This window comes from Haliotis rufescens, unplaced genomic scaffold (assembly GCF_023055435.1).
Source record: "Haliotis rufescens isolate VD_foot unplaced genomic scaffold, xgHalRufe1.0.p SCAF_26, whole genome shotgun sequence".
In the NCBI taxonomy this organism is placed as follows: domain Eukaryota; kingdom Metazoa; phylum Mollusca; class Gastropoda; order Lepetellida; family Haliotidae; genus Haliotis; species Haliotis rufescens.
The window spans coordinates 375770-397678 of NW_025963957.1; the positions used below are offsets into that span (position 1 = coordinate 375770).

A 21909-nucleotide genomic window follows, 5' to 3' on the forward strand; every position below is an offset into this window, starting at 1 on the left:
ACAGTTTTGAAATGAAGCAATAGACAAATATCATACCCGTTGTTTAATGGCGGAGATAATGTGTTGTATAACTGTTGATAGCCTTGTTCCTATCCTATACTGAATGATAAGTCGATGGGTGTATAGTAATTCTATCGGATCGGTGGGGTACTCTAGTGGTTAAAGCGTTCGCTCGTCACGCCGAAGATCCGGGTTCGATTCCCAACATGGGTTCAATATATGAAACCAATTTCTGGTGTCACCGGTCGTGATATTGCTTGACTCGTGCTGAAAAGCGGAGTAAAACCATATTCACTCACTAGCACTTCTATCCTTACAATGGGCAATATAAGATATTAAAGCGGACAGTACAATCTAAGAACCCCGGTCTCTTATAGGGGCAACTTGTTTTTATTATATATATAATCTAGAAATTCTTATTTATACTAATAAATTTTGTCTAAGAGGATTTTGCAAGTCTAAAGTGTTGACACCCTGTTTCGAATAATGTGCCAAACATTCTAATTGTAGTCACTGACATGTTCACATTTTTTTATCAGTATGGAGGTGACGTTTAAAACCTTCAAGGCATTTGGTTCACATCAGTGTGACATCGCACCAATGTGTGTACGAACCAAGGCTACCACTGTTGTGTCTGTGAGAGAGATACAGCACGCACTGTGTGATATCACATTCTGTTAATCCTCAAAGTCCTATATACATCCTGTACCATGTTCATTACCACTGATTGACAACGGTAGAAGGATCTATACCGAAACGTCGCCTTTACAGTAAATAAAGAACGTGTTATCCATAAATTGTATCTACTTTGCAGAAAATAAAACAATAATTCATGGGCAGGCAGGTACCTAGAACAACATTTGTGTAGGTCTATTTCAGATGACCATTGGCACTGCAGATGGATTGGTAGACAAGCTGGTAATTTTGTGGCATCGAGGAGATGGTTTTACCTACGTATGCCTTATACACCAACTCATTGCTTCAGTGATCCATTCTTTGATTTTCACGTCTTTGTTACCTTTTACACCTAATGGAATCTGTTTAGGTGGATCTCATCTGTTTCATATTTAGATCTATGCATATAGATTCAGAGTGACAAAACACTCTCCACAAGACTGTATGACAAGAAGGATAACTTCAACTTTCCAATAGTCAATTTCCCCTTCATGTCGAGCAATATTCCAGCAGCTCCAGCCTTTGGTGTTTACATTTTACAACTTTAGAGATACAATCGAGCACGCTCTTTCCACCAAGATTTCAAAGAGCGTCATACGACTCTTGCTCAGAGTTGTTTGATCAAGGTTACAACATTCAAGGCATACAAGTACAGCTTTCGAAACATTTATGGTAGACATGTGGAGGACATTTCCAAATTTGACGCATCAGTGACAAATATTATGACCGATTCAATTCCCTATTTTGACTTGTACCATATGTTCCCGTGTTTCTTAGGTGAACAATTGACTTGCCTTTACATGTTTTCGTGACAGGTGCCAACGTTGGGGCAGGATACGATCACTTTTTCGCAAACGCCTGATATCATTACAATTGTGTAGTGATTCATAAACACATGCTAACGATATAGTCGGAATCTTACTATCGACTCTGCTTTATGCAGAGATATCTATTGGATATGGAAAGGATATTGTCGGGTTAGTTAGTTAGTTAGTTAGTTAGTTAGTTAGTTAGTTAGTTAGTTAGTTAGTTAGTTAGTTAGTTAGTTAGTTAGTTAGTTCCAGGCGAAGTTAACCCATCTGTAGTTTGTTCGTTCATTGCTAAATGCTGCACTCGGCAATATCCTAGCTGTATTACGGAGACCTGATATTAATACATGTACTCCGATCCTTACCATCCAGTATAGGTTGATAGGGCTATATTCTCAACCCGACTCGATTAAGTAAATAATATAGAGGTACAGATTAACAATTGCAGTTTGAAACAAAATTACACTTGCTAAATGTGGCGTTTTGTAAGATCCATTCAACTTCTTCAAGCAGGTTCGCTGGATAAATTGAATTTGGAATCTGCTCCTATGACCCAGATACGAGGATGGGTGTACCCATGATACGTTATTGACCCAGTTTCCCTTATCGTAATACTTTCCGTAAACTAGATTTCTCTACTCCGTTTTTGAGGAGAAAGTACGAAATGCGAACTTATCTGAGGTTTTATGTGTGTGAAACAGCTGAAAAAGGATAAGCTATTTCTGGAAGTGTATAAAAGCAGAGATACTACCCTGATATCCCAGTAACAATGGAGCACCTAGTCATGGTCAACCTACTGGCGCTGGTGTTCATATCGCTGGTTAGTTTCGAAGGCAAGTTGTATATTTTGCTTATTTCGGAGTTCATAAACATACAAATCTCTTGGTATACAAAACTTCCATAAAGGTAAATGTGAATTATGTGATCCTGAAGTCTTGTGTAAAGCCTGTTTAGTGATAGAAAATGAAAGTCTTGAATTATCTTATTGCCCATGTTATGCAGTAGAACGTAATTTGTACTTGCAAGACTATACAGCTGAGATAATGCTAATTCTACACTGGCCGTAGCAAACTTATGTACATCTAGAAATTCACAGAATTTGGACCGCCTCCGTGGTCTAGTGGTAGAGCGTCCGCCCGGAGAGCGGAAGGTTCGATCCCCAGCCGCGTCATACCAAAAGACGTTAAAAGATGGTACTTGTTGTTACCCTGTCTGACGCTCGGCATTAAGGGGCTAAAACAAGGACTGGTCGTCTCGGAGTCAGTATACTGTGTTCATGTTAAACTGCGGCATGGTATATCAGTGAGCTAGCACTATAAATCGGCATCAGTCCGGACTAGTACAAGCAGCCGCACACACACATACACGTGCATGCACGTCGCTATATAAGTGCAATAATCTTGGAAGCGACGTTAAACCCCATTTCACCTCACCTCACAGAAATTGCTTAAGTAGTCAAACTTTTGTATCAAAGGAGATATTAAGATACACCTATAAATGTTAGACATATATGATGTACTATGGGTCAGGTGGCCTGGAATTCTGAATAAACTGAATCTGACTATTGTGCGAATATATGTATTATTTAAAGATCCTACTATGGCACTCGTCTTCTAAATCATATTCCAGCTAAGAGACCAATGTTATTGCTTCACAATGTCACAAACGACAAGTCAGCTGTCTATTCCTCGACTACTAATCACCATGGACGAAGCAAAAGTAATTTACGTGTCAAAGGCACCCTGGTCTTTTAAGTACAGAAACAGAATCACATGCATATCCCCCGTTGAAGTGATAGTGATATTATTATTAGCTTTCATTCCAGCTGCACTGGGCATTTCAAGCAAAATGCCTCCTGTTTCTACTTAACGACATAGATAAGAAATTTATATGCGCCTACGGTTTTAATGTATTTTCTCAAACCGAAGTGAAGCCATTAAACATGAAGTTATGTCATTAATGTGAAACCGCAATTAGGTTCATCATTATGACGGCTAGAGAGGCGTTATTTTCCATCTGTTCCAAGGTTTTTGTAGGCATGCATTTCACAAACAAACGGTAATGTTAACACAGTGGAAATGCTTGCTGATATGTAATGAGTTTGGGGTTGCTTCTGTTGTCGAAAACACGTCTCTAGTTGAAAGGTGTTTGTGGACATTACTAGGACTTACAAGTTCAAAATGTAATGGCATTTAACACAAATCCGTGGTAGTTTTTTTTAATCAAATTTTGACTTTGTTTAGACCATGCTCTTAAATGTTAGGTTATGTAATATCTTCTGAATTTGATAAACTTCAACCAATCAATCAATCAATCAATCAATCAATCAATCAATCAATCAATCAATCAATCAATCAATCAATCAATCAATCAATCAATCAATAATGTACAGGAGTGTTTTGTACAAATAAACATTTGCATCTGAGAGAGTGGCTTACATCCATAATGTTATGAATGATTATGCATGTATGATTCTCCTAATGATGATATCAGATTCTAGGCGTGTGTTTTACTCGGTATTTCAGTAGAAAATATTTGAACATCCATGTCTTTTGTGAAGTCTCTGTCCTATTATTATACTGCTGACTACATTTCCAGGTGAGCTACAGTGCCGTTACGCTATTTTTGATTTTCATATGATTTTGTTTTCATTTCATTGTCAGTGGAGGCTAGGTTCGGGTTCTCGAAGTCCTACGCTAACCATATGGTATTGCAACAAGCACCCAAAAAATCAACAATTTGGGGGTTTGCATCAAATGTGGGTGAAACTGTCACGGTCCACATTTCCGGGAAGGGATCAGTGACAACAACAACACGACACGGAGATAACGGCGATGTTGTATGGTATGCGCAGCTTCCGCCAATCAGTGCCGGTGGACCATACACTATTACAGTTACATCGAGGGAAGGGAAGCTAACTCTGTCCGATGTCCTGTTTGGTGACGTGTGGGTGTGTTCTGGCCAGAGCAATATGCAATTCACAATGAGCATGGTGAGTTTTGTCAGCACCATTTCATCCGTCAGGTCGTTCTGTTTTACAAGGACAATGAATACGCGCTTCCATGCGCTTAATATCCTTAACATGCATGGTTACCGTTCGAGAAGAACTTACTGTGGGTCACGTTGTATATATCCTTTTTAGGGGTGAGTGAGTGAGTTGGGTTTAACGCCGCTTTTAACAGTATCCTTTTTAGGACGGGGCTGAGATCGCAATAGGTCGTGAGTGGCAGTGAAGGTCATTCATAAATACTTCGTGCAAATTGTGACTGCACCTACTTTCTTGCAAAGACTAGAGATACTCAAGTTGGAGATAAGCTGAAATTGCGATACCGGGTCATTAAACCGGGAGCGCAGATAGCCTTATTATTATGGTAACTATAGGCATTTGAGTTTCTGTACTACATTAGCCTTGCGTCCAAGACCGCGAGTGAAGTCATTTTGTCAAACAGCAACCCAACTGGAAGTGATGTCTTTTACTGGAACCGTTTTCGGTTACCCAGACCTGAAGTGATGTCATTACAATGGACATGCCTTCAGGTTCATCATTATGTTGCTAGAGGCAAGGTACCTTTATATGATGTGTCGTTGTATCACACAGGAAGTACATCTAATTAGTTCTTGGACGTGACCGAAAGGAGAATGCTTCTGGGTTTTTTCAAGTATTTTGTACCTTTCTAGTCATAAGAAACGACTTCATGGATTGGATGGTCTAGTTTTATGGTTTGGTTGATTGCAAGTCATCCGACCTTGATGTTCCTGACTCGATTATTTATAGTCTTCCGTCATATAGCTGGGATATATCCCCGAGGACGTTAAACAACACCAAATGCGTGTGTGATGTGGGTTTACAGACGTTACTTTTCTAGAAAGTTTTCACAATATGTTTTTTTTTATGATTCGTCTTAGTTTCAGTAAGAGCACTTCCAATTATATATCGTATGGTGAAACTGGTCTATCCATCAATGAAGTCTTTTGATCGGTCATTGTAAAAGGGCTGGTTCATGTTAAATGTTATATTTGTAGGCTTTCAATGCAACTGCCGAGATCAACGACGCCGATCATTACCCACACATTCGTCTGATGACAGTGTTGCATCATACATCTCTTAAACCGGAAACAGACTTTCATGGACTGTTTCAAAGCTGGTCTGTAGCTTCTCGGCGTAAGTAGAAAATAGAACCTACTTTGTTGTGACCAGTGATGCAGAGCTTCTTAATTCACCTGCGAATAGGGATCAGTATGACAATGATGATATATGTGTTTGGAACGCAGCAAACTAATCGAAACAGTCCTTTCATATAGACTACACTATATTACTCAGGAGGTTAATAACACTCGGCCTTGTAATGAGGTCTAAATCGGCTAGATAAAGGAGAATTGGTTAAAATTACCGAAACAGTAATATACACCTTACTACTTTGATGTACACGTAAATGTCTCCACACCTTGAAATTTGTGCATATCTAAAGCAAGTTTTGAGTTATACTCTTTAAACACATCCAGTTCAACATTTGCAGGATGTATACACAAAGTGTTAAGAAAACATAGAAATTAAAACTATCGTGGATTGTAAAAATAATCTCAGTATACGGGCCAATGTCCATAGTGATCCCTCTGCATGGCCAATGTCATTACAATTCGGTTAAATGTGAGAAACATTGTCAAATCAGTGACGATAAGGTATAGATAAACTATCTATAAGTACAAACCTTATGCGCACTATCAATGACTCTTTGAAAGTCATTCACGCATTAATCATATGTGAATAGCTTCATTCAGAGAAGAATGAACTGGACATCCAATGTGTTGAATTTGGTAGTTATCTTTGACTTTTAATAATATTATATTTGCACGATTTGTAGGATGCACGTGTCAAATTCATCAGACACACTTTTGTCACCATGACGTACTCGATTTAATTGACGAGAACGAGGAACATTTTCAGACATTAATAATACATTATCAACGCTAATTCCAATACATATATAAGGTCATACACACACCCAAAGACTCGTTCACGGTAATGATCAGACAATAATTACAATATGTTACAGTGACTTTGCAATAGTAATAACACCAATTAGTCTTGATTAGCGATTTTGAAATAGCTGAAGGTTATTTTGGAGGTCACGGTCATTAGACCGGAAGTGAGTAGATCTTTCACATTTAGGTTGTTGAGACATGCGAATTTCTGTTTTGTAGTTGTACTGCATTGAACATTTGTCTTACAATCCCAAGGAATGTCAATAAAACCGAAAGTGCAAAAACTGTTGTTATTAAAGTATCTAGGGTCACTAGCAGATACATTTTGAAGCATACTACACAAGATAGTATTAGGGGTGATTCAGCTGGGGATGAGCCTCTTGCCGGTTTTGTATAAAAAAGAAACACTTTTTGTCCGATTTTAACTCTCATTCACTTATATTAATATTGTTGATTGTGTTTAGACTCGGTGGGAGGCACGGATTGGGTAAAATTCTCCGCAGTGTGTTGGCTGTATGGCAAGCATCTCTACAACACATTGAAGTACCCCATTGGGTTGATAGCAACATCAGACGGAGGAACTATAGATGAAGCCTGGTCCTCTCCAGATGCCCTGTCCAAATGCCTCAATAAAAATCAGATACCAGCGTGAGCATGAAAACTTTTTGTTTTACAGACGAAACTTCATTGGTAAAACCAACAAAATTCGTTACATATTTCTTTCAAAATGTTGGTGTCATGGTCGGTGCAAGCACTGTACGCTGTGATATTCTACCGCTCAGATAGTATGACTTGTCTTACAATCAGAAAAACATTTTATTATTTCACTGCACTAGCTTCCAATGATATTAAAGCAGGCTCGTATGAAGGATTTTCCTCGTGGGTGGGATCTGTCCCAAACCATCACTAGGATTACTTTTATGCGTATTTTGAAATGCGTAGTATTGGGCTTTCCTCCGCTCATATGTCCCATCGGTGGTATAACATATAATTGGATATATTACCAGTATACTTTGAAATATGTGTCATCGTGGCACAGATCCTGATTCATTTCATCACAACATTACAGGCCCACGTACAAGAATGGAGCTGTGGAACATGACACGTATTCCAGTCTTTGGAATTCAATGGTGTATCCTCTTTTGCATACAACTATATATGGCGCTATCTGGTATCAAGGTAAACTTTAAGTGTTGCAACATTATCCAAAGCATAATAGAATTATTTAGCACATGAATGGTTTATCTACCCGATATGCGATTAATTTCAGGTCGTCCTCATATTGATTGAATAGTGCGGCGTTAAACACCACATAAAAATAAAATTTAAATTAACAGGTGTATTATGTATGTATAATATATGCATATAATTATTTTACGATGAAGTGAATACGGGAATATAGCAAAAAAGATTTCTGGAACTTTGTTTTATATAAGTGATTCAAATGGAGGTATGTTGATTAAAATCCAAAATGGGGATTATCGTTCAAATTAATTCATCAGTGCATCAGACATGTAAAACAGGGTGGCCTAAATATATTGAGTAAGCAGGAGAGAAATCCCACGACTCAAATTGTATCTGTTTCAATAATTTCAATATTTCACAGGTGAATCAAACAGCAACCCCGCCAAAGGACTTGACAGATACAAATGCACATTCCCAGCTCTGATAGATGATTGGAGAAAAAAGTTTTCAGAAGCTACCGGCGGCCAAACGTCCAATATGTTTCCCTTTGGATTCGTACAGGTAAACAAGAACATACTTTCAAACTAAAACATTATGGACTAAAATGACATATTCACTTAGTAGGGTGCACACGTAGACATCCGATTTAAGTTCCGCTGGTCCTTGGTTTCAATCCTTGAATGACCTATCAGCAACACACTAGTGCAGATCCTGTGGGTAAATAAGGGCCCATACCATATCACTGCAATCACTAATCACTTTATGTCTCTGCGCTTTATCTCTCTTATATAAGTAGACGTAGCAGTTGTATATATTTGGGGTGACTAGAGCATTTTTCCTTTCAACCAGTATGGTATCTATGCTAGATTACCTACACTGCTTCCTCGGTGGCGTGTGCTTGAGAATCTTTTTTTTTACATCTTTTTTTAATTTCAAAGGGTTGTACATCAGGTTCCAAGGTTGTACAGTAGGTTTAATCAATTGTAGTGAACATACGTTACATGGATGTACATTTCTTGTGATATAAATATAGCATGTATTACTTATATATATATATATATATATATATATATATATATACACACATGATATGTTTCAAGAAAAGCATGGATAGTTGTACCGATAGTCAGATAAAAGCATTTATGATAGTGTGCTTGAGAATTGTCAGGCTGTAAACGACTGTGAGATTATTAAAATTACTCCTGATAGAAAACATTTCAATATATTTCGATATACTTACTTTAATATCATAGATACAAATATGACCTTTTGGAGCTCGATAGTCACTTGTTGTCGTTGTACAAAGGCATTGAAAACTGTTCATTGTCATGTCACATAAGGCCACAAGGTTGCGCTGAACTCGGTATCTCGTGTGGCCGCCACGAGCAGCAATCACGGCTCTGCATATCCTCGTCACTGACTGGATAAGTGTACGAATTCTGTCCTGCGGAATTCTCCGCCATTCTGCTTGTAAGGCGTTTGCCAGTTGTGGGAGTGTCTGCGGCGTGTTCTGACGTTGACGTACACGTCGATCGAGTTCATCCCAGAGGTGTTCGATTGAGTTGAGATCTGGAGATCACGACGGCCAGTGCAAAACGTTGATGTTGGCATTATGAAGGTAGTCTACCGTGACACAAGATGTGTGCGATGGAGCGTTGTCCTGTTGAAACAGCTCCCTCTGGTGGTCAATGATTGGAAGAAGGTGTGGTTGAAGAATTTGATTCATGTAGCGATTTGCTGTCAGATCTCGTGTTGTAGGATATGGGCCCCCACACCATGACACTACCGCCACGAAATTGTCATATTCACGTACACAATGTGGAGCAAATTGCTCATTTCGATGACGATAAACACGTTGTCCTCCATCTCGCCGGTGAAGAAGAAATCGTGATTCATCGTAAACCATACTCGTCTCCAGCTTCTCAAATTCCAAGGCTGTAAGGTATGGCACTAACGCAAGCGTCGCTGTCGATAGATCTGTTGCAAAACAGTGACGATAACTGGTCTTCTGGGTCGGATTCCAGCCTCTCGAAGATGGTTCCTAACAGTCTGGTACGATATCCTCCTCAAACCAGGGATGCGTCCTGCAGTCTCCGTAGCTGTGGCATTGCGATGACACAGGTGGAACAGTCGAATGTAGCGATTCTATGCAGGGATGGAAACTCTTTGTCGGCCGGTTCTCGGACGGTCTGCAGTGTGGTTGTCGGTCACAAAGGCGGCAAATGGTGTTGTGGTGGACGTTGAAGTGACGTGCAACAGATAACTTTTTGGAAACGTCCTATGGCGATGTTCCGATCGGCAGCGCTGAGTCTCGGCATTTTCGAACTTGAAAAATGTTGACATTTGAATGACAAATTATTGGCTTAGGCTTGCCTTTTTATAGCCACTACCACAAGTTACGAAAGACCATAACATGCACGTGAATTTTGCTTTCCTGTTTTCCTCCATGACATTTTTTAACAATGATGTTCCGTATCGTTTTCCATTGTAGTTTTAATGACGTTGCAAGAACTTTTCTCCAGATAGTTCACTCTGCTGGAATTAGTCAACGAGTGAGTTGGGTTTGACGCCGCTTTAAACATTATTCCAGTTGTATCACGGCGTGTCAGCTTAATGTCAGAGGAAAGCCCGAAATGTTGCAGGTCCGAGACGTTTACCACTTCTGTGAAACAAACAGATGGTGCTGACAAACCTAGAAACATAATGGGGTCGAACCGGGATTCGAACCCACAACCATAGGTTTCTGGCGTGCCCAAGGGACGCAACTCTGCACAGCAACTTAGACGACTGGGCTACCTGTTCCCCCTTCACCCTGCTTGAAGAAATATGTTTTATCGCAATATCACTCCCACTTTTTTGCCTCTTAAAACAATTACTTATACATTTCAACACATCATGTTTATTTATCTTCAGCTAGCTGGGTTCAGAAACTGGAATGTCAATTCTGGATGGGGTATTTTGAGGTGGCACCAGACAGCTGACTATGGCTATGTCCCTAACGACAGGATGAAGAACACCTTCATGGCGGTGGCCATGGACCTGCCGGATTACAAATCACCACATGGAAGGTAAATGATCATCCCATAAATACAATAGTCAATAATAGTTATCTCTTTAAAACATATTTTATGACAGTTAAACTAAAATACCAAATGGCTGTTATGTTAAACTGTTACGTAGCAACTTGTGTTCACAGAAACAACGGCATTTATCGCAGCTATCAACCTGTCCTGTAGTATTGTGTCCCATGACTATATAGACATGGAACGTGAATTGAGACCAGTTTTTAAATACTTCACATTCGCACATCATTATCTAAGGAGAAGTATATCAAACGAGTTATTATACATCCTTAACCCCGACATAAGACCAGGCTCTATGCCATTGTGAGAGCAATAAAGTAAGCGGTTTCTCTAATATTGTCAAAGGCATTTACTGCATTAAGGACCTGTAATAGAATAGAGTTCCAAAATATAGATTCATATCCAAATAACATTAGTTCGGTCAATCATATGCGTATGTTAAATGAGTCGTGAACATTTACAAATTATCGAGCTGTCAAATAGACGTGTATAAACAATTCAATTACAAACAGTTGAACGCGTGAAGCCATCCACATCAACATGTGCCAAATGATATCGTTCCCAAAAGCGTTTTTAAAACCCCCACTGATATCCAAGTTCTTTCACTGTTCAAATTTATGGTTTGGTTGCCAAAATATATGTTACAGATATGCGTTCTGTTAGCTTTTATTTCATAGTGACAAAATCATTCCCTTAATAGTATATATGGGAGTATTACAGATACAATTGCAAGGTTTGTTTGCAGCATCCATCCAAGAAACAAGGCAGACATCGCAGAAAGACTGTACATCGAGGCCATGATAGTAGCTTACAAAAGAACTGGCATGCTGAACCAACGAGGACCTTTCCCAACGGGATTTACAGAAGTGGTGGACAGGAAAACAGTACAAATTTCATATGCAAACACAAAGGCAACCATTGAAAAAAGAAATAACAATGGATTTGAGGTACGTCAGTTTCGCCTTTTAAGAGCGACTTGACATGCTATGTTGCATCGACTAGGTTTCAGCGATAATGCGCCCTGAACAAATTATTCATTCATTACAAACATTCACTGTTAAATGGCAAGGTAACATCACAGACTCAATTCAAAATAAGATTGATAGATAAAATAAAAGCAATCTAGACAAACGTATCGCTGTAATAAGCATAAAAGTATCATTCACAATGTATGATTTAGAGCAATGTCCTAAAGGTATTGTAAAATCATATGCCCACTAACAATACAAGGGTAAACAGATCTAAAAGTTTAGATTTGTTACTTTATAACAAGATTCCCATGTGCTGTCAAACTATTAAACACATCAGCTTGATGCAATGGGCTATGACAAATTAAACCACTTATAAAACTTCGTTGTTTCCTTTGTCTCACATTGTGTAATTGTATGATATGGTCATACCCATACTAGCGAATACACACTATTAAATTGAATTATTATGAGATCAAAAACTATAATGACAGTATTATGGGTGTCTGGTGTCTAAAACGTCTTAAATTGTTCCTCTTGGAAGTCACTCATGGAATTTGTCCTTGGAAAGATATGTTATAAGAATGCAGACATGGAAATATGCATTGCTTTTAAGCGTCTCTTTCCGATTACAATACAATGTAATATTTGATTCTATCTGTTGTACACATGCCTTGAGGTTACACACAACCAAATTTTCCCATAGACTTCTATAGTAACGTTATATATTTTTTTTAAATAACTAAGCATTCAACAGCTATTACCTGTACGTGTGTGCACAGTTTGGCCTTAGAGCAGCAATAAATAAATAAAAAATAACTAGCTTAGCCAGCTCCTTTTCCGAGTACAGGAAGCTAAACACACCACCCCCAGTTTCGCACCAAATGTCACCTACTTGAAAATAGCTGTGGTCACATTCACCATAAGTCATCATGTTGAAAAAGACCGTACTAAATATAGAAAAACATGGTCAGTTTTAATAACTGGATGGATGTACATTTGAAAGACATAAAAATCTTACAGAATATCCTCCAATCACAGCCTGCAGATATCTCTCGATCTGCACTGAAGGCTGTCCAAACTGGTTCTGATTTGGTGTAGTAGAACCTTGAGCTGACTGGTCGTTTACTCCATATGTCCTTGTTTATACCTACCCATATCAAGATCAGTTACATAATCCAGTAGAAGACATTAGGCTGCCAACGACTATCTAATTTATAACACGTTAACGGATACTGGCACTTTTTCATACAAAAGTGCTATGCTATCTATTTTGGCTGAAACTGACTTTCAGTCATGGTACATGTCATTTCTGACTATGTTGAAAACTGACACACATGATAGTTTGCTCTTACAAAATACCAAAAAGAAGATAACTTACAACTCCAGATATCACAAGAGCAGTAGGGTTATTAAACTCTCTTGGGAACTAGGCTAGAACTGGGTCCATGAACTCCATTGCTTGTCGTAAATGGTAACTTAATTGGTTCACGTTCGCCGACTTCGTTCACTCTGTCATCGAACCCCGTGGTTTTACGCCGTTTTTAGAAAATTCCAACAATATCACGGCTGTGAATATTATTAAACTCACTGGGGAACTAGGTTAGAACTGGTTCTATTAACTCCATTGCTTGTCGTAAATGGTAACTTAATTGGTTCACGTTCGCCGACTTCGTTCACTCTGACATCGAACCACGGGTTTTACGCCGTTTTTAGCAAATTCCAGCAATATCATGGCTGTGAATATCCATTCTACCCATATTGAGAATCGGACGAGCAGTGCTTTACCCACAAGGCTCCACCGCCCCAATAGGGTAAGGTAGGCCTGGACAAAATGAAAAGTGAAATATATAGCAGGCGTCCCCACTGAACAGACATCCTCACATTATGTTCATACAATACAAATGATAAATGCATAACTATAACGAGGGCCACTGTGGTACATAAAGGTTACAGACTCAACTTGTGACAAATAGTATGATACAGAGCAAAATAATCTGTATGATTGTTAGCCATTCCACATAAGTACTGTATATGGAATATTATAACGATACATACAAAAGTGACTGACCAACTAGTGGATATATGAGTTTCAATATGGCTGCCATGTCAGTTTTGCAGTGTTACAGGAGGTAGGTGTACATACATTTTCATACAGTTATATCAGTCAAATTGTAGCACACATTCATGCATCCTCACACATACCCTCACCGATTTGCTGGAGACTTTCTCATGATTCTTCATCTGCATGTTTATGATATGTTTTATGGTATTAATGTGAACACGTCATTTAATGATCTTTTATCTCTTTTCCGACTTCAACATCATGTCAAGACATTAACCTTACAATATCAACAAAATATTCATTGGGCTCTCACACATTTTCAATTCAGAAACATACCTGCAAATGAAGCGACAAAACGCTTTCCATATCCAAACGAAATGAACGATTCGATTGTACGATTCTGACTATATCATGAGCATGTGTTTATGATTCACTATCAAATAGAAATGACACCAGGTGTTCGCATAAATGTGAGCGTATCCTGCCCCACCTGTGGCATCTGTCACAAACACATGCACATGCAAGGCATTTGTTCACCTGAAAAAAACATGGGAACATATGATACAAGTCAAAATTGGGAATACCTCCTGTAACATATGTTCTATTTTATCCATATTTTCTTCTGTGTAGGTGTGTTGTGTCCCGAGGAAGGATATATCTGATACCAGAAACTTCTGTCCAATGACCTACCCTTCTAAGCTGTGGAAGGCTGCTTCAATCACACATTCAGACTCAACGTCTGTAACAATTGACTACCACGGTGCGTGTACCTCAAGCAACCCCTACCTTGGTGGCATCCGCTACGCGTGGAAGGAATCGCCATGTGATGTGAAGAAGTGTGCCGTGTATAACAAACTTAGCGGAAGTCCTGCACCGCCCTTCATACACTTTGTCACCCTGTAGATGGATCTACAATGTATTTTGTGACGTATATTGATAATAATCGTATGCGATTATGTTGGGCAATGTTAATAAAAAGGTACATAATAATTCGTCTTTTGGGGATTATTATCAAACGTACAATTCACTCAGAGGACGTTTTGCGCCAGCCTTCATACACTTTGTCACCCTCTAGTTGGAACGATGAACTCATGTGCATGGATGTGTTCTTATGCGAACATGTTGTCCAATAATGTAGTTAAAAAATTATTTTGAGGTGATCTGTTCCAATGTGAACAAATTGAATGGGTATCATTGTTTTATACCTCACCAAAATGATATTATTTAATAGCTTACATGACATGAGCTACAAGAAGATTGTTGAGTCGAAGGTTGCTATTTAATGCTATGTGGACATAATGACAATTGCATTGGTTTCAGGGAAGGCAGAAATCGTTTGCCTTAACTCTGAGGAATCTGTGTTTCAGAAATTCGAAATTTCAAGGTTTTAAATATCCTGACCAACTGCCCAGTGACAGTAGTTGGTGACCTCATTCAGATGTCACTAGAAATGCCACTTGAAGACAGTTCAACTTAAATGTCATTTAGAAAACAAAGCACAGATTATTTCAGTAATGCATCCATGAATATTTTGATTAGTGTTCAGAAGTGTATCAGCTGACAAACGATTATGGGATATTATTAGCAAGGGTACACATAAGAAAGCGTTATCTTCGATGTCACGTTAGACATGTCCCTGATAACGCATTATGATAGTTAAAGAAAGTACATATTGGCCTCAATGGCTTTAATGCATAAATCAAGCATCTGACTTAATTTCACGGATTTCAATGTAGAACATTCTATATTGTGCCTGGCCCAATTACTGTGAAAATAAACTTATCGTGATAGTGATGACTGACCTACTCCCCTGGAAGCCATCAGGAGATATATAGAGAATCTCACACGAGGGTGACATTTTATTTATCATCCAACATTATTCGTTCAACTTTTTCAGTTTGTAGACAGTAATAAGTAGTGTCTTAAGCCCCCTTTACACTATCAAAAGTTTTGATCAAAACCTTGGTTAAAGAAAACTTTGACCAAGTTTTCTTGGTCCAAGTTGGACTGTTTACACTCATCAAAGTTTTTTACAGGCCGTCAAAGTTTTGGTGGGAATTATCTTGCCAAGGTGGATGCTACTGACGAAGAATTGTTAGCTGTTGTCATATGTTTCTTGTGTATTGCCATTTTCAGAAGGCAGCGTCGGGGTAGGCAAAGGCATATCTCGTCAGTCAAAAATAGTTTACTCATTTCGACTTGACTCTATGCACTTCCAGTTGAAAAGGAGTATATGAGTCCCGTCCGGGATTCGAACCCATACTGCCGGAGTGAGGCACCTAATCGCCAGCACACAAAGTCAGCGATCTAACCCACTCAGCCACCGAGGCTTCCACAAAAATGAAAGTCCGACAACAGTTAGTCTAGATCACGTAATTTGTATAACCCTCTGACATGTGTAAATTGGCACGGCTCCCATGGCCGAAAGCTATGAACACACGATGACATTTAGAAAGTGGTAAAAATGTAACAAATGTTATATACAAGAATCTTTACTTTACTCAGAAAGTGTTCTCCCAAATATAACATTTGAACGAGAGAGCTACATGACATATTGTATGTAGGTTGAACCAGAGGCCAACTTGACATATTGTTTGTAGGTTGATCTAGCGAGCTACATGGCATATTGTGTTTCGATTGAACCAGTGAGCTACATGACATATTGTGTGTAGGTTAAACTAGAGAGCTACATGACATATTGTGTGTAAGTTGAACCAGAGAGCTACATGACATATTGTGTGTAAGTTGAACCAGACAGCTACATGACATATTGTGTGCAGGTTGAACGAGAGAGCTACATGACATATTGTGTGTAGGTTGAACTAGAGAGCTACATGACATATTGTGTGCAGGTTGAACGAGAGAGCTACATGACATATTGTGTGTAGGTTAAACTAGAGAGCTACATGACATATTGTGTGTAAGTTGAACCAGAGAGCTACATGACATATTGTGTGCAGGTTGAACGAGAGAGCTACATGACATATTGTGTGTAGGTTGAACCAGTGAGCTACATGACAAATTGTGTGTAGGTTGAACTAGAGAGCAGCATGACATATTGTGTGTAGGTTGAACTAGAGAGCTACATGACATATTGTGTGTAGGTTGAACTAGAGAGCTACATGACATATTGTGTGCAGGTTAAACGAGAGAGCTACATGACATATTGTGTGTAGGTTAAACTAGAGAGCTACATGACATATTGTGTGTAAGTTGAACCAGAGAGCTACATGACATATTGTGTGCAGGTTGAACGAGAGAGCTACATGACATATTGTGTGTAGGTTGAACCAGTGAGCTACATGACAAATTGTGTGTAGGTTGAACTAGAGAGCAGCATGACATATTGTTTGTAGGTTGAACCAGAGAGCTACATGACATATTGTGTGTAGGTTGAACCAGAGAGCTACATGACATATTGTGTGTAGGTTAAACTAGAGAGCAGCATGACATATTGTGTGTAGGTTGAACTAGAGAGCAGCATGACATATTGTGTGTAGGTTGAACGAGAGAGTTACATGACATATTGTTTGAAGGTTGAACTAGAGAGCAGCATGACATATTGTGTGTAGGTTGAACTAGAGAGCTACATGACATATTGTGTGTAGGTTGAACTAGAGAGCTACATGACATATTGTGTGTAGGTTGAACGAGAAAGCTACATGTACATGACATATTGTGTGTAGGTTGGACCAGAGAGCTACATGACATATTGTGTGTAGGTTGAACTAGAGAGCAGCATGACATATTGTGTGTAGGTTGAACCAGAGAGCTACATGACATATTGTGTGTAGGTTGAACTAGAGAGCTACATGACATATTGTGTGTGGGTTGAACCAGTGAGCTACATGACAAATTGTGTGTAGGTTGAACTAGAGAGCAGCATGACATATTGTGTGTAGGTTGAACCAGAGAGCTACATGACATATTGTGTGTAGGTTGAACTAGAGAGCTACATGACATATTGTTTGTGGGTTGAACCAGTGAGCTACATGACATATTGTGTGTAGGTTGAACTAGAGAGCAGCATGACATATTGTGTGTAGGTTGAACTAGAGAGCTACATGACATATTGTGTGTAGGTTCAACGAGAGAGCTACATGTACGTGATATATTTTCTGTAGGTTGGACCAGAGAGCTACATGACATATTGTGTGTAGGTTGAACCAGAGAGCTACATGACATATTGTGTGTAGGTTGAACTAGAGAGCAGCATGACATATTGTGTGTAGGTTGAACGAGAGAGCTACATGACATATTGTGTGAAGGTTGAACTACTGAGCTACATGACATATTGTGTGTAGGTTGAACCAGAGAGCTACATGACATATTGTGTGTAGGTTGAACTAGAGAGCAGCATGACATATTGTGTGTAGGTTGAACCAGAGAGCTACATGACATATTGTGTGTAAGCTGAACAAGAGAGCAACGTGACATTTGTTTCGTAGGTTGAACGCGAGATCAAAGTGGCATATTGTGTGTCGGTTGAACGAGAGAGCTACATGACATATTGTTTATAGGTTGAACTAGAGAGCTACATGACATATTGTGTGTAGGTTGAACGAGAGAGCTACATGTACATGACATATTGTGTGTAGGTTGGACCAGAGATCTACATGACATATTGTGTGTAGGTTGAACTAGAGAGCAGCATGACATATTGTGTGTAGGTTGAACTAGAGAGCTACATGACATATTGTGTGTAGGTTGAACTAGAGAGCTACATGACATATTGTGTGTAGGTTGAACCAGAGAGCTACATGACATATTGTGTGTAGGTTGAACGAGAGAGCAGCATGAAATATTGTGTGTAGGTTGAACCAGAGAGCTACATGACATATTGTGTGTAGGTTGAACTAGAGAGCAGCATGACATATTGTGTGTAGGTTGAACTAGAGAGCGTTATGACATATTGTGTGTATTGTCAGCAACATTCCGTCTATATCCTCGTCAGACAGGGGATTGTATATGCCTTGCTCTAAATGAGACGATTGACGCTAAAATGTGTGCTAAAAACAGCATACAAAGACAGATTTCGTCTCGGCTGACAAAAGTCAATGTGTTAAAAAAAAAGGGAGTAACAAGATTTTACACAGAGCTATGTGTTCTTGGTATTCCCTGCAAAGGGTGTCATTTTGTAAAGCAGTGGAGGTATTATGTTGCGTCCCTGAGTAGATGCAATAGAACTGTAATAACACAAAGGCTTGTCCTCGAACCAGTCCATACAAATTAACCAATACCTTGCCAACAAACCATGTATGAAGGAGACGTGATGTCTGCTTTAAGATTATACCTGCCATTGATGTGTCTTGCTGTAGTGTGAAAGTATCGTTTGTTGTCTGTTGCTAGATGCCCCTTTGTTTATGTTGTGTCTTGTACAAGAATTGTCAGAATACACAATTAAGTGTCTGCTAGATCTAACCTCACACCACCGTTCCGCTGCTAAGTAGACAGAAAACGGTTCTTTCAAGTCTATGTGCATGTTGCTTACATTCAGAATCCCAGAAGATGTCAGTAGAACCAATGGTTCTGATATGTTGTTGTGACCATGTCTGTTCACGCTTCTAAAGAGAAATGTTTGGTGGACAGTCTTTCTGGCATAGTGGACAATGAAGCACTGGTTATTGCCCCTTAGTAGCAAAATAAAACATGCCAGTGATTGTTATTCCCCTCTACATCCCTTTGTAGTATAAAAGCAAAATTATGAATGGGGGAATTATAGTCCTTAGTCATGTTATAAAGCCACTAAGAACACTCTTAAAGCAGGACGTATCAAACATACATAACAAACAGTAGAAACTATCACGTTGAAATAAATACTTACTGTGTAATTTTTCAACACAATACGGTTGTCAACCTGGCCTACGTTTAAGGTCAAATGTACTTTTACATCGGCCATACAGAGCCGTGACTGGAATCCTTAAAGTTTTGACCAAAAAGAAATATTCTGTTGTTCATAACTTACGTCAGACCTCAGTAACGTACGACATACTCGGGCAAAATAACCTCACTGAAGTAGTCATTCAATCTAGAATTATTATTTTAGTCACACCTTTGTTCCTGTGAGTAGATATTGCTTGTGTAATGCGGAACTCAGATATATGACGGCGGCCTTTAAATACTCTCAACCCGACAATCCAATGACTAATATCATGAGCAACAATTCACGCCGTCAGGGTACGCCATTTACAAAGTCAATTATCCTGGTAAGTAACTTGCCTTATACGACCACCATAATTTGCTGGGGATTATCTCTAACCGGGAATCCCCACCGGGAAAGCAAACATGTTTTCGTCAAGAAACATTATCATTACACAACTGGCTTCGTAAGAAGACCGGCTTGTCGCAATAGCATCTAGATAGAAACTAGTGACGGGGTTAATTCCAGGTCCTGGGGACCCAGGTTAGAATAGATCATCTACGTACAATTTGGGGGTAAGACATTAATGCAAGAAGTAGGCATCCCTATGGGCTCCCCTTCTTTCAGATCTGTTTCTTTATTCATATGAATCGGAATTTTTTTTCGGATTGCCAAAGTCAAAACAAGGTAATTTGGTAAAGGGGTTTAACTTAAGCTTCAGGTATGAATGATCAGATATCTGATATCTAACAATTTAATAGCCAATTCCCTTCCACTGATTTAGCAACCTGAACTAGACATAAAAGAGACGAGTTAGACCGCCTCATCTGTTTCATATTTAGATATATGCATAAAGATTCCGAGTGACAAAACACTATCCACAAGACTGTATGACAAGAGGGATGACTTCCAATTTTCCAATAGTCAACTTTCCCTTCACGTCGAGCAATATTCCAGCAGCTCCAGCCTTTGGTGTTTACATTTCACAACTTTAGAGATACAATCGAGCATGCTCTTTCTACCACGATTTCAAAGAGCGTCATACGACTCTTGCTCAGAAGTTGTTTGTTCAAGGTTACAACATTCAAGGCCTCAGTAAAACTTTCAAAATGTTTTATAGTAGACATTTCCAAATTTGACCCATCAGTGACAAACATGATGTCCGATGCAATTCCCTAATCTGACTTGCACCATATGTTTCTGTGGGTTTTTAAGGTGAACAATTGACTTGCCTTTGCATGTGTTTGTGACAGGTGCCACCAATGGGGCAGGATACGCTCACCTTTTCGCGAACGCCTGGTATCATAACTATTTATAGTGATTTATAAACACATGCTACATATCGGAATCGTACAATGGACTCTGCTTTATGCAGAGATTTCAATTTGATATGGACATTGGTTTTGTCGCTTTCTTTACAGCTGCCCATTACTGGTTGTAAGAGGCGACTGGATTGGACCACGCGGCTAGGATCTTGGACTTTGCTGATTGCTTCATTTAATAAGATTAGATCTTCTCCAGAGGGTTTTCATATTTTTAATGCAGAGAGGTATCCTATGGGAGTAACAGATCTAATTTTAATTCGAAAGTGGTGTTTCTAGTGCAAATCGAATTATGTACAGGCTGGTGTGATATAGTCTGACCTTGGCTAACTGACAGTCTAAGATCCACTAAATTCACTTTATGCAATTAAATAAGCGTAAAAACAACATAATACAAATTTACAAATTTTGATCGACCCCGTTTTCTATACTGTCCATGAACTACATTTCTCAACTCCGTTATGTTCAGGAGTGAAGCACGGCTCGTGGCTTTATCTAACGTTTCTTTTTTGTGAAGCACCTGTTGTTCTTTTGACGATAAGCTATTTTTTACTACAAAACGTATAGATATTCATCTACAATCCCAGTGACAATGGGGCACCTAGTCGTGTTCAACTTACTAGCGGTGACTTTCATTTGGCTGGTTAGTTTTGAAGGCAAGTTTTATATTTTGCAGATTTCGCCATATTGCAATTCGTTTACAAACATACATCACTGGTTAAAGGGTTTTATAATACTAACATGTTGTGTTCTTACTATGGTTTTCGTCTTCTAACGCTTGTTGCTTCGAAAGGTTTTACAAAAGACATTTTTTATTTACTACTAGTGAGTACAAGGTCTTTGAGCTTTAACCCTGTTACGAGTTACTAAATACATCAAAACGTGGATTAAGATTAAACGGACTCAATGTTTATGTTGAAATGCTTGCAATTCATTTACTAATATTTAGCTCACCGACA

General features: G+C 39.0%; 1 protein-coding gene across 1 annotated transcript; it reads left to right on the forward strand.

Annotated features, from left to right (window-relative positions):
- Positions 1–2169: 2169 nt before the first annotated feature.
- On the forward strand, positions 2170–14758 carry LOC124141493 (sialate O-acetylesterase-like). Its single transcript, XM_046509532.2, has 9 exons — positions 2170–2317; positions 4148–4476; positions 5508–5646; positions 6932–7115; positions 7537–7646; positions 8074–8213; positions 10566–10720; positions 11481–11682; positions 14399–14758. Exons 1-9 carry the CDS (start codon positions 2254–2256, stop codon positions 14669–14671), a joined length of 1596 nt encoding a protein of 531 aa, XP_046365488.1. The 5' UTR covers positions 2170–2253; the 3' UTR covers positions 14672–14758.
- The last annotated feature ends 7151 nt before the right edge of the window (positions 14759–21909 follow it).